Source organism: Rhinolophus ferrumequinum, chromosome 9 (genome assembly GCF_004115265.2).
Source record: "Rhinolophus ferrumequinum isolate MPI-CBG mRhiFer1 chromosome 9, mRhiFer1_v1.p, whole genome shotgun sequence".
Taxonomy (NCBI): Eukaryota; Metazoa; Chordata; class Mammalia; order Chiroptera; family Rhinolophidae; genus Rhinolophus; species Rhinolophus ferrumequinum.
Window position 1 is genome coordinate 11,620,240 of NC_046292.1, and position 21,065 is coordinate 11,641,304.

Genomic DNA, 21,065 nt, shown 5'->3' on the forward strand with positions numbered 1-21,065 from the left:
GCTGGGCTGGGGGAGGGTCTCCGTGGTGGGAAACTTCTGGAGAGGCATTGCTAGCTGTCTCTGCTGCCTTGTCTGAGTGAGCTTGGGAGCTGGGCTGGCTGGCTTCAGCCCCTGGCTCCACTGATTGCCTCAGTTTCCCTACCTATAAATAGGGATAATTACAGAACCTCCCCTAGGACTAAGCTTGATGTATGTAAAGCCCAGAGTGAGTGTCAGCAGCTGTTTCATGGTGATTACAGGACTTGGTCAGGCTCACAGGGAACGCCCAATAGGTGGCAGAGCCAGGATCTCAGGGTGCTTCTGACTCCCGTGCCCCAGCCTGAGGCCCGTGGCCCACTGCCTCTGGTCGGTGTGTATACCTGCATCCTGCTGCAGGGTTGCCAATATTTGCGAGCAGCGACAGTATCTCGGTCCCTCCATATTTTCCTACGGGCAAGAGTAAGCTGACTTCTCTGTTTCTTGCTTTCCTTCTGCTCCTCCACGGCCCTCCCCACCTCCTCCCTCCCTCCCACACCAGCTCCTCCCTTCTGCTGGGCTCTGAGCTGCCCAGGGCTCCTGGCTGTGGCCCTTGCCTGTGGCCCTCACATGGCCACTGACGACCAGAGGTAAAGGAGCAGGCATCAGCTCCCCCAGAATGCCTGGGGGGAGAAGGGATCCTTGTGGTCGGGTGGTGAGATGAGACCAGCAGCTGGCTCAGGGCAGGCGCCTGGGTGTGGGAGACTCACGCTCAGCTGTGGGGCAGACACATCCGCCACCGAGCCAGGAGGCCAGGAGTCCAGGAGAGGAGCGAGAGTGTGGCCGGGTGGTGGACCAGGCTTCCTGGGTGCGTTCAGCGAGATCGGGGTGGGTGGGAAGGGCTCCTGAGCTGTGATTGGGTGCATGGGCGTGATCACGCGTGTCTGCATGTGAGAGTGGAAATTGGTTGATTATTTTAATATCACATGGGTCCCTGACTGCAGCGTAAGTCTTGTTGACACCCAGAACCAATCCCTCCTCCCTGTTGTCCCCCTTGCTCTCTCCCCAGCCCCCACCCCCGCAGGCTAGTCCCCATCTTGTCTTGGTCACGGCCGATCCTAACCTTTCACATGCCTGCTGCTTCTCCCCGTGGTCTTGGGAGTGGATGTGTGCGTGTTATTGAGGTGTGGCCCTTCCTGGCACCTGTCATTTACACCCTGCGGGGGAGGGCAGGCAGCTGCCTTGGCCCAGCTTCACCTCCGTTGCTGCGGCCAAGGGGAATCTGAGTCCCGGCGGCTGTCCCTGTGTGGGTGGCTCCCCCTCTGGTTAAGCAGGTGCAGCGGGTGCTAAGCAGACGCTGTGGGAAGGGGTGGGGTCAGTGGCAGAGGACCAGGGAGGCGCCCAGAGGTGAACACGAATATCCCTTAGGCAGGACTTACAGGTGTAACCAGACACTGGGAAGCACAAAGAGAATAAGGCAGCCACAGTGGGCACCTAGACACGTTTTCCTGAGTCCTGGCTGCTGGGGAACTTTCCAGATCCAAACTCCCATCACACCTGACTCTGCTTCAGAACCGTCCAGGCTGCCTGTTCCAGTGCCCCCGGGCCAGGGCAGGGCAATGACCAGCACTTCAATCCTCGCACTGGGTACTGGCTTCAGCAGTGGACCTGCCCCTCGCTGTGGGTATGGTGGTGGAGGGTATTAGGGGCTTGGCAGAGACCACCCACCCCCAGGGAGTTAACCCTATTGAAACTCACTCGTCTCAGAGGCTGTTCCAGGCTCTTGACAAGTAGGAATTCATGTAATCTTTACAACAGCCCTAAGCGGTAGTTATTACCCCCATTTTAAAGTTGAGAAAACTGAGACAGGAAGTGGTCGAGCTGGGCCTGAACCCTGACAGTCTAGCCCTGCGCTCATGACCTCACTGCCTCTCCCACGCAGGATACAGATGACAGGATAATCTCAGGCTGGAGCGAGTGTCACGCTAGAGGTAAACCAGGTACGCTGCGCTTGGCCTACTATGTCCAGGACAGGTCACGCCCGCAGTGAGCCTCGTTTCCTCTTCTGACCAGAGGCTCAGGGGTCCCACCTCCTCGTGGGGCTTGCAGGGACTCCAGGGGCAGGTACCAGGCAGCCCCCGGCACCTGCTTGTACAGGGCCAGGCTGGAGCAGCTGCTTGGGCAAGGTCATGCAAAGCTGCTTGGTGGCCCCCGGTGGCCCACAGCCCGGCCTCCCTCCTCAGGTGTTCATGGAGAGAAAATGCCAAGCTGGCTTGCACAATTGAAGAAAACAAAAGGAAATTACATAGTACTAATGAGGAAACTATCAGTAGCCCACGCTCTGAGATGCTTTTTATTTCCTACTTCCTCCGGAATAGCTAGAGCATTTTAGTTTCGCTGTTTTTAAAGGCAAAATGTCGGCATGGCTACAGCAGGTCAGGCCCCCTGGAGTGGCATTTTCTGTGCCTTCGTCTGGGCTGTGGTTGGGGTGGTAAGGGGGTCAACCCCAACCTCTGTGCCTACCTTCCTATGTGCTTTGTGAGAAGCAGGCTTTAGTGCAGGAAGTTTTAACTTTGGGAGGCCAAGGGTAGTTCACAGACTCTTATGACATGTCAAAAACGGTTGGACATCTTCCTAGAAAAATGTACCCAAGACACATTTTGCACAATCAGTTCCAAAGTGGGTTGTTAAAAGTTTGGGACTGTCCGTCCCTCCTTCCCTTTTACGTTCCCGTGGTGGCCCGGAGCTAGGAGATCCCAGCGCCTGGTGAAGTCTCTCGTTAGTCAGAAAGGGCCTCACCACTCCCGCCCTCCCCGCCCTTTGCAGTGAGAAAACTGAGAGCCAGAGATGCCAACTGACTTGTTGGTAAGAGGTGGAAGGGGATGCCTCCATCAGAAATGCATCAGGAAGGACACGTCTGCTTCTGGCACACGGTCTCTTGGCCTTGACTGGGTCAGATTCTGGAGGCAGAGTGTTTGGGCCTCAGCCGGGGCCCACATGCAGGTGTCTGTGCGTGGCTCAGAGATTGGTGTGAGCTTTGGAGTCCCAGCAGGGTGACCAGCCGTCCAGGTTTTCCCAGGATGAGGAGTTGGATTTCCAGTGCTACAAATTGGGCCTTCCTGGGCAAACTAGGATCCGTTGGTCACCCTAAGTTGGAGTCCTGGCTCCCCTGCCCCCCATTTCCTAAGCACTGGGACTTTGTGAACACCATTAAGTCTCTCAATTTGTTTCCTCGGCTGTGAAACGTTGATAAGAATGAGACAGATAAAGAAAGAAGGGAGTTGTTGTGCTAGTTGCCTGTAGAAGATGGACTGTCTGCCTGTCCAGTACGGTAGCTGGAGTGTGACCTCTAGGTGACCAGCCTGTCCTCTGGCTGATGGAGTGGACCCACACCATTGATGTCTGGAAGCTTCCTTGGTGTCCTGCCTGTTAGATGAGGATGGAATGGTGGTGCAGGGACATTACGCGAAGGTGGAGTTGGTGAGCTGCCGGCAAGTGTCCTGCGGCTGACCTCTGGGCCCATGAGGGTGCCTCCCGGGGCAGCTCGTCGTAGGAAGCAAGAGCCCCTTCACACACCCACCTGCCGAGGTGCTCAACGTGAGAGTGCTGGTGGGGGGGCGCTGAGCTTGGGTCCACAGGTCAGTCCTGTGCCTGGCTGCCCCTGCCCAGCGGGTCACCGCGGCTCGTGGAGTCCGCTTCCGCGTGCCTGCCTCTTTCACAAAGCTCTCTGAGGATGGAACAGTGCGGCCTGGGAAAGGCCTGGCACACAGGAGGTGCCCAGCAAGCAGTAGCTCTGCCAGCCTTCTGCCATTGCCTTGGTGGCTCCCGGTCCCCGAAAGCACCAGTATTCCTTCCCGGCTCCTTGGCGTCATTTCAGCTCTAATGACTTTGAATTCTGAGCTGCTCATCCTGGGAATTTATAGAAACCAACCACAGAAGCGTCACCTGGAGGCACATAAATATTGTACGACTGGAGCTTGGGCTGCGTCAGCACTCTTTGGGGCAGTATCTCACTCACCCAAAACCTCTGTGCAGATGTGGGGGCGGGGAAGTGGTGAAAGGGACAGGACTCCGTGAGCGGGCGCAGGACACCTGCTTTCCTCCCAGCTCCCCGACCAGCTCCTGAGTGCAGCCAGCGTGCATGGGGCACTCGTGGTGTGAAGCACTGTCCCTTGAACCTCCCAGCACCCCATAAGGCAGATTCTCCTCCGCTCCCCATTGATAGATGAGACAGGAGACCCAGAGATGAGCCAGAGATGAGCTAGGAGCCAGGGGGCAGACCAGGGTCCTCCCCACCAGCTGCCGGTTTTATTTTTTTAAATAACTTTGCCTTTCCCCCCAACTTTTAAAAGAAAATTCAAACTATAGGAAAGTTGAAAGAATAGTACAATGAACACACATAAATTCTTCACCTAGTAAATCAACTGTTAACATTTTGTCATAATTCTCCCTCCACCACTTTATACACATTATGCACACGCACATCTTTTTTTTTTTTTTTTTTTTTTTTTGCCAAACCATTTAAAAGTCAGTTGGAGACATCATTACTTTATACCTGAATACTTCAGCGTGGCGCTCCTCCATGACTTTAAGAGCATTATCATACCCAGGAATTTAATTAACATCAATATTTTGTTCATATGCACATTTTTCCAGTTGTCCCCAAAATATATTTCATAGCTTCTCCCTTCAATCCCATCCAGGATCCAGCTGGGACAGCATATTGCATTTGGTTGTCATGTCTCTATAGTCTCCTTTTGGTCTAGCATAACCCCTCTGCTCTTTTTTTATCTATCTATCTATCTATCTATCTATCTATCTATCTACCTATCTTTCTTTCTTTGTCTCCATGAGATTGACTTTTTTGAGAAGTCAAAGCCAGTGTCTTCTAAAAGGTCCCACGATCTGGAATTACCTGATTGTTTCCTCCTGATGGGTATTGAGTGTTTGGCCACATTCTTGGCCAGATACGACTTCCTTCCGTTGCCTCACCTGAGGCGGTGGGACATGCAGGCTGGCCTCATCCTTGATCCCTGGGGTAAGCAGGTCCGCCAGGTCTCCCCACTGGAAAGATACAGGTTCCCTTTGTAATTACTGGGTCACCTGCAGGCGATTCTTGGAAATTTGTGAGTATCCTGTTCCTCAGCAAACTTTCACCCCAAACTTGCATTATTTAGAGTTCTCCATCCTCCAACTAGACTCCCCCTTTCACTACCACTACAAATTCCTACATTCCTTTTCAAGTCCAGTGTGCTATCGTGTAGGACTCTCACGATTATTCTGATGCTCAAATGGTCTCAAATTTGGCCGACAGAAGTCCCTTGGTCCTTGGGTCAGGCCCATCACTCTTTGAGCACTTCCTTGCTTTTCTGCATCGGGAGCAGTTCTAGGCTCAGCTGCTACTGCTCCCCTGCCCTAATCAGCCATTTCTCCAGGGCGCCCTGGCTGGTTCCCTTTTGTGGGGAACGGTATGTATAAATTAAGGTCTGGGGTGCTCAGTGCTTCTGGGCGGCCACTTTCAGTGGACAGAGCCAAGAAGAACATTCGAGCTTTATAGTGATGCCTCTATTCAAATCCAAGATCATAGCACTCCACCCTGACCTTCTCTCTTTCCACACTTGACTCCTTTCTCGTTGTGAAAACCGTGGTCCCCAATAATAATACCAGCGCACTTCGATCGCGCCACTTAGATTCAGAATTGCTATGCCCTCCCTATACCCTACCACCCAGCCTACTAAGGAGAGTTCGGGATTTCTTTGCAGATCTTTTTGTCCTTAAATGAGGACCAAGGGTGTATAGCCAGAGTGCTGAGTTCCCACGCTAGTGGCGTGGATTGTTTTCTGTGTGGGCGTGACCATGTTCCACTAACACTTGATTCACCGAAACAGGCAACAGTCTTGTGTAGCCTGAGGGCCATTGTTTGCAGACCTCTGGTCTATAGCATTATTCTAACAACAGTTCTCGGTACATAGTAAGCAGCTAGTAAATAGCTGTGTCTGGCCCATGGGGACTGTGTGGGCTGGACGTGCTGGGCCTTCCAGAGGCCAGAGGAGGGGCAAGGCGGGGCTGGAGGCAGGTGGGCCTTACTCAGGGACAAGTGGCATAGAGGCCTTTTAGGGGTAGGGCGGCCCCCTTCCTAGGCCTCCAAGACTGGCCAGGGATTAGAGGAGGGGGCCAGGAGTGGGAAAGGGGAAGCCATGGCCTGGGTTGGGGTGCCAGGTGGGCAGCATTTCACCTGGCCCTGATTGGGAGGAAAGGAGAGCTCCATGAGCTGACAGCCTCCTCTGGCAGTTAATTCTGAGCTCCTCTCTGGGTGAGTAAACACGGGCTTTGGAAAACTAAAGTAACGGTAATGGCTTGTCAGCTCTGAGCCCAGTGCGCAGCAAGGGCTGGGCTTCCCTGAAGCCTGCCCCCAACCGGGGTGCTACGCTCAGCTCCCTCAGCCCCCCTCAGGCACCCATGATGTCATTGTGTGACCTGCTCCTGTCCTGTGTGCCCAGGAGGCCCAGTCAGTACTGCCGAGACCTGGCTCTGTGAGCGGGGGGGGGTTCTCCCTGGCATGGGGAGGCGTTCTGGGGAGCCCAGAGAGAATCAAGGAGTGAGAGGCTGGGGTTGCTGTGCTGTCGTTCACATGCCCCCCTGCTCTTTCCTGTACCCGCCTTACCGTTGGACGTGGTGGGCTTGCACAAGCCTGTGCAAATCCTCTTGGGCCTGGAGACAGACTTGTTACACCTCTGGAGAAATGAGCCTGGATTTCTACTGCTGACTTCTCTTTTCATTAGATTCTGACAGCAGCACACAGGGATGACTGACTGCAAATTCAGGGGCAGCTTTCCGTAGTCCCCGGCCTCTCGGTTTCAGTGAGGTTTGGCTTTTTCAAGAGGCAGGAAATGCTTCTCACTTTTCTGCAGGAGCCGGGCAGGAGTCTCCCCGCACACGTGTGAGCTCACGTCCACCTTCCCGTTGGTGCATGTGTTTGCGCATTCGTGTACAAGTATGTGTGAGCTGCTTTTGGAAAAGTCTGCAGACAAAGCACGTCGGGCGCCCCCTTCCATCCTGCTGCCCCATCCGTTCATCCGTCTGCTCGCTGATGATGGGCACCGTGGGAAGTCGGGTCGGGCCTCAGTGTCTCATCTGTGTTTGGGGTGGGTGGTTCCTTGTCGGGCCTTTCCTGGCAAGGCCCCTCGGGAAGGTGTCCTGTGTGAACCTGGTGTTCTGCCTGCTCTGGGCCTCAAGAAATTTGTCTCCAGTGCAGGCCGGTTCAGGAAGATAGCAACCTCCCCCGTCACCCCCACCTAAGGTTTCCTTGAAGGATTCGCTGCTCAAGAAAAGAGAGTTGGAAGCCAGCACTGCCAGGGCTACGGGCAGCAGATTTAGAGTGAAAGGCCAGAGAAATGGAAACTCCACCCCTCCCCCCACACTGCATGGACGGGGCCCAGCTTTGTGGAGGCTGAGAGGGGGCTTGGCCTCTCCCCCAATCCCAGAGGCTTCCTGGCTTAGCCTCCAGCACCTGGGCCTTCACTGGGGTGAGGGCAGGGTGCTGAGGAGAGAGAAACAGAGACCCCCCCCCAGGAGCCCCTAGTCTGAGCCCCCGATCTGAGAGAGGAAATAGCTCCCTGTCTTCTGAGTATGTCCCTCCTCGCCGCTGTGAGCCCCCACTTTGATGGAGACCATGTGTGCCTGTCCTTGGTGAAGTGTGAGAGGGAGCTACAGCTTCTGCTTTTGGGGTCCCTCCATTAAGGGGCAAGTGGTAGAACCTTGCCTTCTGAGAGCAGGATATCGCTCTGCCTCTCCCTACCCTTCTTCTGGGGACCCTCGGCTTTCCTGTTCCCCCAGTCCTCCAGCCACCCTGCCCTGGGCAGAGCTCAGCCATCAGGGAGTGACTCCGAAAAAGCAATTTCGTTGGCCATCTCACAGTCCTGCCCTCCTGGGAATGAGCTCTGAGTTCATTGGCTTGGCTCCCCATAGAAGACCCCCCTTTCCCCCCCAGCTTCTTTATCTTGGTGGGAAACCTCTTGGTGATTTGAGCCAGGATGGAGTCGGGGCTGAGGCCTGGGCTGGAGCGACCCTGCGGCAAAAGAAACGGAGTCCTCCTACTGCTACGTACTTCGTGCTCCGTAAGCCCATGTGAGGCCCAGAATTCCAGCTTCCTGCCATACCACTGCCAAGCTGAACTTCTTTCAAAGGGACACCTGATCATATATCTCACTTAGCAGCTCAGCGCTCTCCAGCACTTACGTGTAATCAAACTCTTCACCAGGGACTCAAGGCAGCCTGGCATCCTCTGTCCACACTTCTCCCACCTCTGCCTGACCACCGTGCTCCCCGACACTAACCACCTTTCTGTGTCTCAAACATGGCAAGCGCATTCCTGCCCCAGGGCCTTTGCACCTGCTGGAATGCTCTCCCCCTCTACCACGCCATCATCCCAGGGCTGATTCCTTCACATTGTTTACGTCTCTGACTAAATGCTTCCTCCTAGAGAGAACTTCCCTGGCTACCCAATCTTAATGGATCCCAAGATTTTTTTCGGTGCAGTGGTTATTATTATTTTGGAGTAATCTTTATCTGTTTATTTCAATTACCTCAGTGCTGAGAACATCCACGCCACAAGAGCAGACCCCTTGGGTATCTCATTCATCGTTATTTCCCAGACTCATGCCAGGCACATAGTAGGAGCTCAAGAACATCTACTGAATGAAAGAGACCATATTTGGAGCTGAGCCTGTGCCGAGCTCCCCCTCAGTCAGGTCCCCATATTCCTCGTGACAGCTTCCACTTACAAGGGGGGAACCTTGAGGTCCAGGCCTGTGAGGTTATTGAGGAAATGAGATTTAATAGCAGGTCTAATAACAAAATACATGCGCCGACCAACATCTTCCTGCAGTTGTGGGCTTCTGTGCTCTTTATAGAAAAAATGGAAGCAACAGAAAACTGAAAAGGAGGAAACTGATCAGGTACTGCCCCCAGAATAATCCTGTGTGCAGGTTTTTCTTCCCCTGTCCCTCCTCCTCCCCCCATTTTGGATGTAGCCTTTCTTTTTCTTGTTTCCTTTTTGCATTCACTACTATAATATTCACTTTTTTTTTTTTTACGTCCATCACTTGGTTTCTGTAAACATAATTTGGAATGGATGTGGGATAGGCCAGCAAGTGGCTATGTCAGAGTTACCTGACGGTCCCCAATAGTTGGGCATTTAGGTTGTTTCTCGTTTGCTGTGCTGGCGTTGTCATCGATGGACTGTCATCATCCATCCATTCAGTCTTTGACTGGATTTTACTGTGCACTGGTCCCTGTGCTGAGCAGGGTGGTCCTGAAGGGTCTGAGGTGCAGTGTCTGTCCTAGGAGTTCATAGTCCAGGGTAGGCGGCAGCTGAGCTCAGCCACAGAGTGGTGTAGGTATCACCAGGTGGGACAGGGTACGGCAAGCAGATGGAAGTGGCTGGTGCAAGTGCGGTTGCGGGTGTCGCGTGGAAAAGGGACAGCACCTTGACGGGGAGTGTTCGGATGCTGAAAAGCTGTTCCCAGGAGAACAGTGGGTGATGCACGTTGCAGACAAAAATCGCAAGGGCGGAGGAGTGGCAGCATAGTGTGTCATGAGCGTCCTTTTGTCCCAGGCTTTGACTGGCCTGGAGTGGAGGCAGTCTGCCAGGAAAGGCACGACTTGAGGCAGAGCTGGGGCCTGGGATGCTGAGTTAAGAACTTGTTCCTTCAGTGGATGGGAAGCCTGACCGTTTGTTTCCCCTCTTTAAAAAAGAGTTTGTTTTATTTTTTAAAGAATGAAATTATACAGACACCTATAAAAAAAAATCAAATAATGTGGTTCATCCTGAAAGGGCCTTACCCCTCTCCATCCCCTGTTCTGCCTCATGGGAGAAAATACTTTCACCTGTTCTGTTTTTAAACCACCCGGCACTTTCCTCATGATACTAACTTGTCTGCTCTGCTCGTTCTTTATTATATTAATTTTTGGACATTACGCGTGGCCTCCCTGCTGTGAAAGATGAGGCTTTGGCTCACACCACCTGCCTCCCTTCCCGGTAGCCCTGTATGTTGCCTTCGTAACTTTAGAAGTAAGCTGCTGCTTCCGCTCATTGACTTTTGGCTCTGTCTTTCCCTCGTGTCACAGTGGCAGTGCTAGAGCTGGGTCTTATCAACTCCTGAGAGCCACGTGTGCGTGACTCTTTCCCTGCGCCTTGTTCAGTGAGGTCGTGTGGGTAGCTTGAGATTTGGCTCCGTTAGAAGTATTTACACTGCGGGAAGCGGCAGACACGACGTGCCAGAATGCCCCTGCCAGTTGTCAGACCGTTATCAACACGCCACAGCTGGGCTCCTGAGGTTTCCTTCCAGCCTGACTCTGGTTCAGGCAGCAGCTGGATTAGCAGCTGGATCAGGCCCCCAGAGGCTCGGCTGGCAGATCCGCCCAGACCGACCCCCTCCTCTGTGCCGTAGCAAAGCTTCGAGGCGTACCAGGACGAGGCCGTGAGCGTGACACACATGGTGAAAGCGGGCAGCGGCGTCTGGATGGCCTTCTCCTCCGGCTCTTCCATCCGCCTCTTCCACACGGAGACGCTGGAGCATCTGCAGGAGATCAACATCGCCACCAGGACCACCTTCCTCCTGCCAGGTGAGGCTGCGGCAGGGGCCTCGTGCCCGGCTGTCCTGGGCCTGCGGAGGGAGGGAGCTGACATGGGCGCAGCACCTTCGATGGCCACGCAGAGGTGCGTCCTGGCCAGCCCACCTCGTTAACCTTCAAGGCAGCCGTGGGTCAGCCTTGAAAATGGGTCCTCCGGGAGGGGAAATGCTGGGGTCAGGATTCGAACCCAGGCCTGTCATTTGGAAGCCTTTCTTGCCGTCGTTGTGTGCCCCCTCTCACTGCAGCACAGCAGGATGGGGCTTGCAGGGAGTGAGGCTCTGAGCTCAGTGGACTGTCCCAAGTCAGGCGGCTGCTAAAAAGCCACTCTGGGTGGGAACCCAGGCCTGTCTATACCTACCACACCTCAAGTTGCCCCAAAACCTCATTCTGCCTCAGATCACCTTCAGGATGAAGTGAAGGGAAAGAAAGAAGGCCAACCAAGGGGCTCTTTACTGAGAGGTTTCTCTAAGAAAGGCAACTGTATCTCTTAGCTTGTTGGTCAGGATTTGGAGGCACGGGGAGGTTCAAGGGCTTGGATGGCACCCCCTTGGGGCCTGCACTTTCTCCTGCATAGCTGTTTGTGAGACATGGTGGAGAGGATTAAGGGCAGAGGTCACCTAACACCCGCCCCGCCCCCATGTCTGTCAGAGGCCAAGGTGGAATTGGCTCCAGGCATCTTCCTTACCATTTGCTGCCCAAGATGCCACCCAGGCCCCTAAGGGCTGTGCTGGGCTGGAGCCAGGGCAGATACCCGCTCAGGACCCATTTCTATTCCCAGATGGCTTTAGAGCAGCCTACAGCTTGCCTTGCTTCCCTGCTTGGCCCAGCTTCCATCAGACAGACAGACTGACCACAGGCTGGTCTGGGAGGACAAAGAGACTGTCTTGTCCAAGCATTGCAGGTTGGGGTGGGTTGAACAGCCCAGAAATCAGCTGAAGGGCCCTGGGGCCTGGGACACAGAGCAGGCATGGCAGGCGGCAGGGCTTGGGCGGGGGAGGAGGCTGGAGCTAATTGTTACAAGGACTCGAGCAGATGGGCTGTGGCGGGGGCTGGAAGCGGCTGTGTGCTGAGTCGGGGGACTGAGCTCCCTGTCTTACAAGGCTGGACCAAGGGCAGGCATGCCAGCCAGCACCTCGGGGGTCATGCATGCCTCTGTCGTACCCCAGAGACCTGGTCCCTAACGCCAGGTAGAGTGCCCAGAAATCATCCTGGCTCCTGCTTTCTCCCGGTCAGACATGGCTGTCCTTGAGTTTGGACTTGTGGCCATAGGGCATGATGGTTACTAACAACAAGACCAATAGTGATAGTCTATGATGGTAACTGCCACTCTGTCACGAGCCCTGCAGTGAGCTCGGTCTCAAGTGCTTTACCTGCGGGATCTCATTTCATCATAACCCCACAAGGTGGGGATTGTCCCCATTGCACAGATGCAGAAACTGAGGTTTATTCAGCAGGTAAAGTGGCTTGTCTGTGGTCATGCAGCTGGCCAGAGTCAGGACTGCGAGTCACATCAGGTCAGACTCACTTCAGAGTCCCACTGTTTGTAATGGGGGAAGAGATAGCTTCAGAAGTGGCTGGAGTCCTGGCTCAGGACTGGCTCAGTCCTGACCCCATGGGGTCTCAGGCAGATCTCTTTGCCTCCCAGTGTCTCTCGTCCCTGTATGACAGGAGGTGGATTCTGGTTCCGGGTAAATGCCATCTAGCATGGGAAGATACCTTGCCCACTCCTGGAGTGTGGAAGGTGCCCCAGGAGAAGAAATGCTTCCCTGACATGCTCCCCGGCGTGTGGCAGGGGGCTTGTGGGACCTGTGTTATGGGTCTGTTCTTACTTTCGTTTCGCAGCTTCAGTTTCATTGTATTTCATAGGATTTAGCCATTATACAAAGTAAATCCATTTTAACTATGATAAACATGTCTCTGTATCACAAAAATATTTCCACATTCATGCTGATAGCTAAATTATTTCAAGTTAATGGAACAACAACAACAAAAAACCCAGGTAATCTATAGGCCTTCCTGGTCTTCTCATCTCATCTGTGGGGGTAGGGGCGAGTGAGAGGAAGAATCAAGGTTACCAAGGGGTCAGAAGCCAGGTTGTGCACAGACCCGGCTGCAGGTAGAAAAACAGCAGCTTCCACCAACACAACTCTGACTCACTGCGTATGTTTAAAGTGCGTTTTCACCACCATTGACTGATTCTTTGCAGTTACCCTTTGAAGAAGGAGGGGTGTTCATCATTGCTCTGATTATTTCAGAGCCAGGTAAACTGAGGCCCAGCAGGTTATACGGCTGGCCTGTGGTTACCCTGCTGATGAGGCCGAGCCAGGACTTGAATTCCAGCTGTCTCACAGACTTGGTGTACCATGTCCCCCTTCCCGGGTCTCCGTTTCCCCATCTGTACAACGAGGGCCTGGATTTGAGTCAGAGCTTGGCCATGCCGTGTAGGGCTGACCAGAGCCTAGAGTGGGGCCAGCCCTGCTGGGGTCCCGGCTCTGGCGCCTCGAGCCCTGTGACTGGGAGTGAGTGGGGAGCCTCTCTGCTCCTCGGTCCCTGCCTTTCAGGGAGATGTGGGCCTTATCTGAGACAGTGCAGTCCTGGCGCGAGCAAGTTTCAGCCCCGATGGTGGCGTTTACTGTCATCATCCCCGTCTTGTCTTCTTGGCCATCCCTATCTCTTGTCACACTGGCCCCCATCGGCCATGCATCTCCTCCGGGGCTCCTTGCTCATACCCTGCCTTCTGAGGTGGTGCCCTTCCCACTGTATCAGCTACAAGAGCAGACAGAAGCTAACTCTCCGTTTGCCGGACCTCCTTGGGGCTGGGTCCCGGGTGCGTCTGGGATGGAGGCTGAGGTTCCTGGGGGAGGGCTTCCCGAAGGTCCCCAGGAGTTACTGCCCTGGGCCTCCTCGCCAGGCCTGACTGTTCCTGCAGTAACACTCAGGAGCCTAGGGCCTGCCAGGCCAGGACCCCCCAAACCCGAGGGGAGCTGGGCTGGAGCCAGCCCTAGGCAGAGGGAGCTTCAATCCACCCCACCTGTGCCCCGGTGGGAGACCAACAGAGCAGCACTCTTAAATTCTTTATTAGAGATATTTTTAAAAGGCTTTTAAATAGTTTTTTCTTCCCCCATACAACCAAATGAAATAATTGCATAGTTAGTAGTAAATTTGCTCCTCCTTTAGCGTGGATTTTTTTAAGGGAACGTTAAAAATTTATCATGCTTCCTTCCCTTCCCCTGCCCCCCCCACCCCGTCTTCCACTCATGCACCCGACTGGTATTAATGCATTTTTGAACCTGAACGCCCTCCCCTTCTTAACTAGACAGGTCATTAATAAAATGTTCTCGGAGAGCCTGAGCTTTTTAAAGTTGTATATCTCCAGATAGATGGCTTGGGTGAATTGAATACTGCTGCATTAAGTCTCTGTGATAAAATATTTATCCACCATTAGAATTTTTTCTTTTTTTTCTTTTGGACTGTTTGTGAAGTGCCTGGCTCTTTTCCTCAAGGCAGAGGGGGGGAGAAGGAAGGGCCCAAGAGTGAGTCTGCTGGTGAAATCATTTCTCAATTCCGGCCTCTCTTTTGGTTTCTCACTGCCTTACTTTCATTTGTTGGGTTTCGACTGTCCAGGGGGAGCGCCAGGATGTAGGGGCTTCAGGAAATAGTCTCTTGCTGGTCTCTAGGCCCCGGGGGCCCTGGAAAAGGAGGTGAGGCACTCGAGATGAAAGATTTGCCACTGTTGCCTGTCTTGGCGCTATTATTTTTGTGGGTTTATGGCTCTGGTGGAGCTGATCTTAAGACATTAGAGTCCAGGGCCTTTTAATAATCACAGCTGTTATCTTAATAGCCTCCATTTATTGATTGTATACTACAGGTTAAGAGCTGTGCTCAACTGTGTATATATATCATATCTACATACCATATATATGCATATATAATATTTCTAATCATCATAAAATTGATCTAGGTAGGTTGCTTTGTAATACTCATTGATCAAGGACAGAAAGTGACTTGTCAATTCATACAACTAGTAAGTGACATCAACACCCGTGTCCTTTTTCATTTCTCTACTTTCATTCACTCATTCATTCATTCATTCACTCATTCACTCATACTTTTTGAGTGTCCACCATCGAGCCAGGGCATTCAGCGAGGAGGGTGTGTGTGGGGGGGTGGACTTCGGGCTCACAGATACGCCGCTGCCCTCGTGAAGCTTGCATTTGGGGCAGCAAACAGTAAATAAGCAAAGAGAAAAATAGGTTAGTTACGGACCTTGGCCAAGGCCAGGAAGGGCAGCCAGCTGGTGACAAAAGGGAGCTCGCAGCCTGAGCCTCTTGCATCCTGATTTCCTGAGGGCTAAAGGCTTTCCTACCGTGTTTCCCCCGAACACAAGGCCTCATCGGAAAATAAGCCCTAGCATGATTCTTCAGGATGACATCCCCTGAACATACGCCCTCATGTGTTTTTTGGAGCAAACCTCAATGTAAGACCTGGTCTTATTTTCAGGGAAACACGGTAGTAGTTTGTAGTCTGCACTTTCCGGATTGACTGGGGAAGAGTCCTAGCTCCACGGACAACCAGAGATTGTTTGTAAAATAGTCCCCATTGTCAAGTGACAAACTGGCTTTTTTTCCAGTGTGGTTTGCATTTCTACATTGAATCAACGCTATGAATATGACTTTTTGAGTTTGCATCACGTCGCCAGACTCATATATCCCACTGCCTGCTGACAGCTCCACTTGGATGTCTAATGTGCATCTTAAACACATCCAATAGAGAACTTGGACTTCCACCCCAAGCCTGCCCCCCCCAGATCTCAGTCAATGGTACTGCCGCGCACCCAGCTGCTCCAGACAAAGACCCTTGGAGTTGTCCTTGATTCCTCGCTTCTTTCCTCCCACGTAGTCTGTCAACAGCTCTGTCGTTCTGCTTCAAAACAGAACTCGAACCTGTTGGTGTCTCATTACCTCCCTGCCACCACTGTGTCTCGGCCGCCACCGTCTCTGCTTCACGGATCCCCTTGCTCCACCCCCTCCCCTATCGTGCACCACACTGCAGCTAAACACTCCTCTAAAATCGGGTCTATCGCTCACCTGCTTAGACCTTCCGGTAGCTTCTCCTCGTGCTCAGCATGAACGGTCCCAGCCTTCACCTGACCCTTCCACTCTTCTGACTGCCTCTCTGGTCATCTGGAGTTTGCCTGGTCCTTGAGTTGTACTGGCTTCGGTCTGTTCCGCCGAACCCGCTAAGCTCCTTCTGGTCGTAGGTCCTTTGCATGTGCTGTCTTCTGGGCTTTTGCGCAGGTCTTGGTGTGGCTGCCTCTTCCTCGTCGTCTGATCTCACATCTTCACATCCGCCTCCCCGTCCTTCCTGGAGGCAGAGTGAGGCACGAAAACCCAGGACTGCTCGCACCCACTCTCTGCCCCACCCCCCAGTGGAATTCTCTGCCGAGCTTTTATGTTCCTTGCTCTTTTCATTTTCTCTTTCTCCTCTCCAGGGCTGCCCCAATATGGTGGCCACTATTAAAATGAAATGAAATGATAAATGTAGTGTCTCTGTCCCACTGGCCACATTTTCACTGCTCAGTAGCCACATGTGGTTAATGGCTACCTAAGTGGACAGTGTCATAGAGAACAGTAGCATTATACCAGAAAGTTCTAGAGTGTTTGCTCCTCAAGGACAGAACTTTGTATGTGTGTGGGGGTCCCACTGTGCTTCCAGCACTGAGTGCAGAGTGCCGCACACAGTAGGCACCTGAGGATGTCTTGGGTGCCAACAAGGCTGTGTGATCCCCAAAGTGGAAACCCTGCTTCCTGTGTGACTGGATTCCCACCATGCTCCTCTGAGACTGTTTGCTCTGCAGAGGAAGCCCATACGCCTACACGTCTGGACCCGAAGCAGTTTGTGCAAGAGGGGGAGGCAATAGAAGCACAGGCCATGATAAGCAGCACACTGAGCTCGGCTCCCCCCACCGCACTCCCCAGCTGGGCAGACTCTTTGGACCTTAATATCCTCATCTGGGAAATGGGCGTAACATCATGTCTTGCATGCCTCTCAGCTGTTGCAAGGCTGACGTCAGACTAGAGCACGTACGTTGCATGCTTTAGACACTCGAAAGCGATGGCTCTCAGAGTGTGGTCCCTGGACCAGCAGCATCAGCGCCGCCTGGGAACTTGCTAGAAGTGTGGTTTGGGGCCTCACCTCTAGGGTTGACCTCTCAGTTGTGAGTGCTCCTGGTGGTGCTGGTGCATACCCAGGTGGAGAACCACTTCTCTTAGCATCATTTCACATGTTACCTGGCATTGTCATTGCCGTGCTATGCAGCATGAATTTGAATTTCCTTTGAGGGAAGAATAAGCCCCTCTCAGTAGGGCAGAAGGAGGCAGGCAAGAAGCGAGATGGCCTTCTGGAAAGGCAGGAGTCTGCTCCCAGCCTCTCCCTCATACTTTTCCCATCGACCGGAATTGGTAGCCGTGGAGCCGGAGTGATAACGGCCGATGGCACCTGTCTGTGTGCATCATATGCCAGGCACTGGCTTACGTGATTTACATTCATCGACTCATTTCATGCTCAGACAAGGCTATGAAATGTCATCCCTGTCCCCTCTTGCCAGTGAGGAAACCATGGCACAGAGAGGTTTAGGGACTGGCCCTGGGTCACGTAGCCAGGAAGTGGCCAAGCTGGGGTTTGAACCCAGAGCCCTGCTCTTGGCCACTGTGCTGTGCAGCCCACACCGTGTTTCCTCCCTGCCATCGCTTTTTGCTAAAATGAAGAGAGCACCCAGGGGATGGCCAAGAAGGACTAATCTGGATTGACATCAAAAACATGCCAGTTCCTACCACTGCGTTGTCCATTTCACTGTCAGGTCCAATGCCCTTGCTGGAGGAAGGGCCCACCTGGCACACTGGACACCGAGGGGCTGTGCCACTGCCAACTTGCCTTGTCTCGTATCCACTCTGGCCCCTCCCCATGCGTCCTGTCACACCAATATCCTTTTCACCCTCAAACCCACGCCTTCCCGGGCCTCCCTGGCTTCACTCCCCAGCTGGCTGGTTGTGGCCCTGGCATGGGCTGCCCTGGGCCTACGCTTTGTGCCAGATAACCCAGCCACTGCGCGTGGGAAGCTCTCAGGGGCCTGCGCCATGCTCTGTGGCATTACCTCATTACGTCTTTGTGGCAGTCCCACGTCACACACATGGGAGGAAACTGAGGCTGGTTGGGGGGCGCACTCAGCCTGGGGACCCAGGGGCAGACCTCAGCCAGGTCAGCCTCCCAAGCCCCAGGTCTTAACCACACCCCATCCAGCTTCTTGCTTGTCTCACGGGAGGAGCCAGGACTGTGCCATTTCCTCACCTTGGGGTTGCCCCCAGAACCCTCTGCCGTCCCCCAAGGAGGGTGTGCTGCTCACGCTGCCCTCTCTCTCTGCAGGCCAGAAGCACCTGTGCGTCACCAGTCTCCTGATCTGCCAGGGTCTGCTCTGGGTGGGTACCGACCAGGGTGTCATCGTCCTGTTGCCTGTGCCTCGGCTAGAAGGCATCCCCAAAATCACAGGTGAGGTTCTGGGAGCCAGTCTTGTAGGGCCCGGGAGGCAGCTGCAGATGGCCGGGGGGTCGGTGAACGTTACGCCCAGATGTTATGCTCTATTCTGATATGGGGGCTGCCTATTCTCCGATGTTCTCTGTCATCACAGGCAGATGGTGGCACAAGGCAATTAAATCATCCCAGCCCCACAGTCTCCCACCTCCTTTCCGAGTCTCAACTTCCCAGTCTGGTAAATGGGCACAGTAATGCGTATTGGCCAGACTGTTTGAGGACTGGCTGAGACACCTGACTAATGGCAGAGGCTCTGCCGGGCCCCTTCTGCCCCTTCCACACTGTAGCTTCAAAATGTCCAGGCTCCAGAGACAGAACTAGCTGAGGGCTCCTGCGGATGGCGTCCATGTGCAAATGTGTGTGCGTGGGTTAGAGGGAGGTCTGCCCTGACCTGTGGCCCTGGGGCCCAGGAGAATAAGGGCAGAGTCAGGGAGTACGCCGCAGCCCTGGGCCTCTCTCTGCCTCTGCAGATGACAAAGTGGCCTCCTCTAGCTGCTGCTGGAGAACAGGGGTGAGTGGAGTTGGGTGGGGCAGAGCCCTGAGGGCAGGCCAGCCCCCACCAGATCTTGAGCTCTCTGCTAATGAAGACTCTCTTCCTAAATTCTGAGATTTCCTGTTTTTCTCATCACCTGGGTCATGTTGTTCATCCCAGGCTTGGTCCTGGGGTTGCAGGGATGTATCAGGCAGAGACTCTACCCCCAAAGAGCTGACAGTCTGGTGGGGCAGCTGTAGTCCAGGGTGGCACGTGCTGAGATGGCAGATGCCTGGGGAATGGGGTCACAGAGACAGGGGCATCAGCTCTCCGTGGGTGAGTTCCAGAAGGACGCACCGTGGAGGAGCTTGAATGGGGCTTCCAGGATGAGTTGTAGAATCAGGTGGATGTGAAAGGCGCTGAGACGTGAAGGTGACCCGGGCAGGGAACTCCAGCTGCTTTCACACCGAGGGTCCCCACGTGGTTTAGAAGGTCACTCCTATTCTCCTGCTCCATCTCCCCAAAGAAAGTAGCCCAGGAGCATGGGAGCGCCCTCCCCCAGACCCATGGCCTTCTGAGAAGGTTCTGACATAGATTACAGTTACAAACAAACAAACAACCAGAATGTTCTCCCAGAGACACGTGTGGGTACCTCGCTTAAAGCTTTGGGCTTTTGGGCCTCTTCCCTCTGCCCCATTTCTGCAGGGAAAGGCATGGTCTCCCTCAACGGTCACTGCGGGCCTGTGGCCTTCCTGGCCGTGGCTACCAGCATCTTGGCCCTCGACATCCTGCGGAGTGACCAGGAAGAGGCTGAGGGCCCAAGGGCCGAGGAGGACAAGCCGGACGGGCAGGCTCACGAGCCAGCGGCCGCGCCCTCGAGCCACGTGGGCCGAGAGCTGACCCGCAAGAAGGGCGTCCTCCTACAGTACCGCCTGCGCTCCACGGCCCATCTCCCGGGCCCACTGCTCTCCATGCGGGAGCCGGTGCCCACGGACGGCTCCGCCCTGGAGCACAGCGAGGAGGACGGCTCCATCTATGAGATGGCTGATGACCCTGACGTCTGGGTGCGCAGCCGGCCCTGTGCCCGTGACGCCCACCGCAAGGAGATCTGTTCCATGGCCATCATCTCGGGCGGGCAGGGCTACCGCAACTTCGGCAGTGCCTCGGGTGTCAGCGGGCGGCTGGCCTCGTGTGGGGAGATGGACAGCACCCTCCTTATCTGGCAGGTGCCATTGACGCTATAGCCCCCACCCAGGGGTGCACAGCTGCAGCCATGCCGGGCTCTCGGCCTGCTGTGGGCCCTGCAGGTCATCCTGGGTCCCCCAGGGAGCGCTGGGCGGATTTGCCTTCCAGGGATCGGCACGGGTCTACGTGGACGGGCCTGGATCACCAGGAACTACCTTGGCAGAGCAGAGGAAAACCTCTTCCTTTTTTTAAAAAAAATTCAGTGTTTCAGGGAGGGGTTTGGGTTTGGGGTGAGGGAGGACACCTCTGGAGGAAATGGCCTTTTTAAAAACAAACAAACAAAAATCCCGCAATACCTTATAACTGCCTGGCAAGCCCGGCTTTTCTTGTCCGGGCCGAGTGGGGCTCAGGCAGCCACGCACCCCTCCTGGAAAAGCGTGTGCGTGTGCATGTATGAGAGCGTGTGGGATGGTGTGTGAATATATATATATAAATACGTATATATGGTGTATATTATCTGTGTATAAAGTCTGTACATATTGGAGTTCTGGGAGATGCTGGAATAAAAGGCAAGAATAATGTCAGTACTTGGATTGAGGTTTTGTTTCTGAGCTGTGATAGGGAAAGAGAGAGAGCAGCTGTCATTAGGTAGGGATTGTTCTGGAACCAAGGGTGACACTGCCCTCAGCAGGCGTCACCCAGGCCAGGCATCAGGAAGACGCTGCCACAAGAACAGGCCCTAGAACTGGGCTATCCGACACGGTCGCCATTGGTCACGTGGCTATTTAATTTTTAAAATGAATTATATTAAGTTAAAGTTAAATCAAATGACCGATTCAGTTCCCCAGTCCCATTAGCCACATTTCTAGTGTGGCTTGAACAGCCCCACGAGGTGAGTGCCAACTATTGGACAACACAGAGATGACTGCTTCCCTCCTCCCAGAACGTACCCTTCTGCTCCATAAGGGGCTCTTGGGAGCTTCGTTTCTGAATATTTTTTGAAGAAAAGGCATGGCGCCCCTAGCTCTGGAATGGTGTGTGGCGACAGGACGCCTCGGCTCTGCCAACCTGGGATGCAAAGAAGCTGAGGGTTTCACCGTGTGGAAGATGGAGCCTGGGGCTGTTACTGTGGGCAACAGAGTGAGGTGGGCAGGGGGCTAAGGTCCCTGGGCCTGAGACAGGGTGGGGTGACTTGCAGATGGTCGGAGCAGAGCCCAGGCTGTAGGGGGCT

General features: G+C 54.1%; 1 protein-coding gene across 9 annotated transcripts in view; it reads left to right on the top strand.

Moving 5' to 3' along the window:
• Positions 1 to 20,438, top strand: part of ARHGEF10L (Rho guanine nucleotide exchange factor 10 like) — a 134,934-nt gene extending 114,496 nt beyond the window's left edge. For all 9 annotated transcript variants that reach the window (XM_033113890.1, XM_033113892.1, XM_033113894.1 and 6 more), the window contains 3 exons: positions 10,407 to 10,581; positions 18,013 to 18,135; positions 19,355 to 20,438. In XM_033113890.1, the coding sequence (XP_032969781.1) occupies positions 10,407 to 10,581; positions 18,013 to 18,135; positions 19,355 to 19,893 (837 nt within the window). In that variant the 3' untranslated portion in view covers positions 19,894 to 20,438. The remainder of the gene's footprint in view (positions 1 to 10,406; positions 10,582 to 18,012; positions 18,136 to 19,354) is intronic.
• The last annotated feature ends 627 nt before the right edge of the window (positions 20,439 to 21,065 follow it).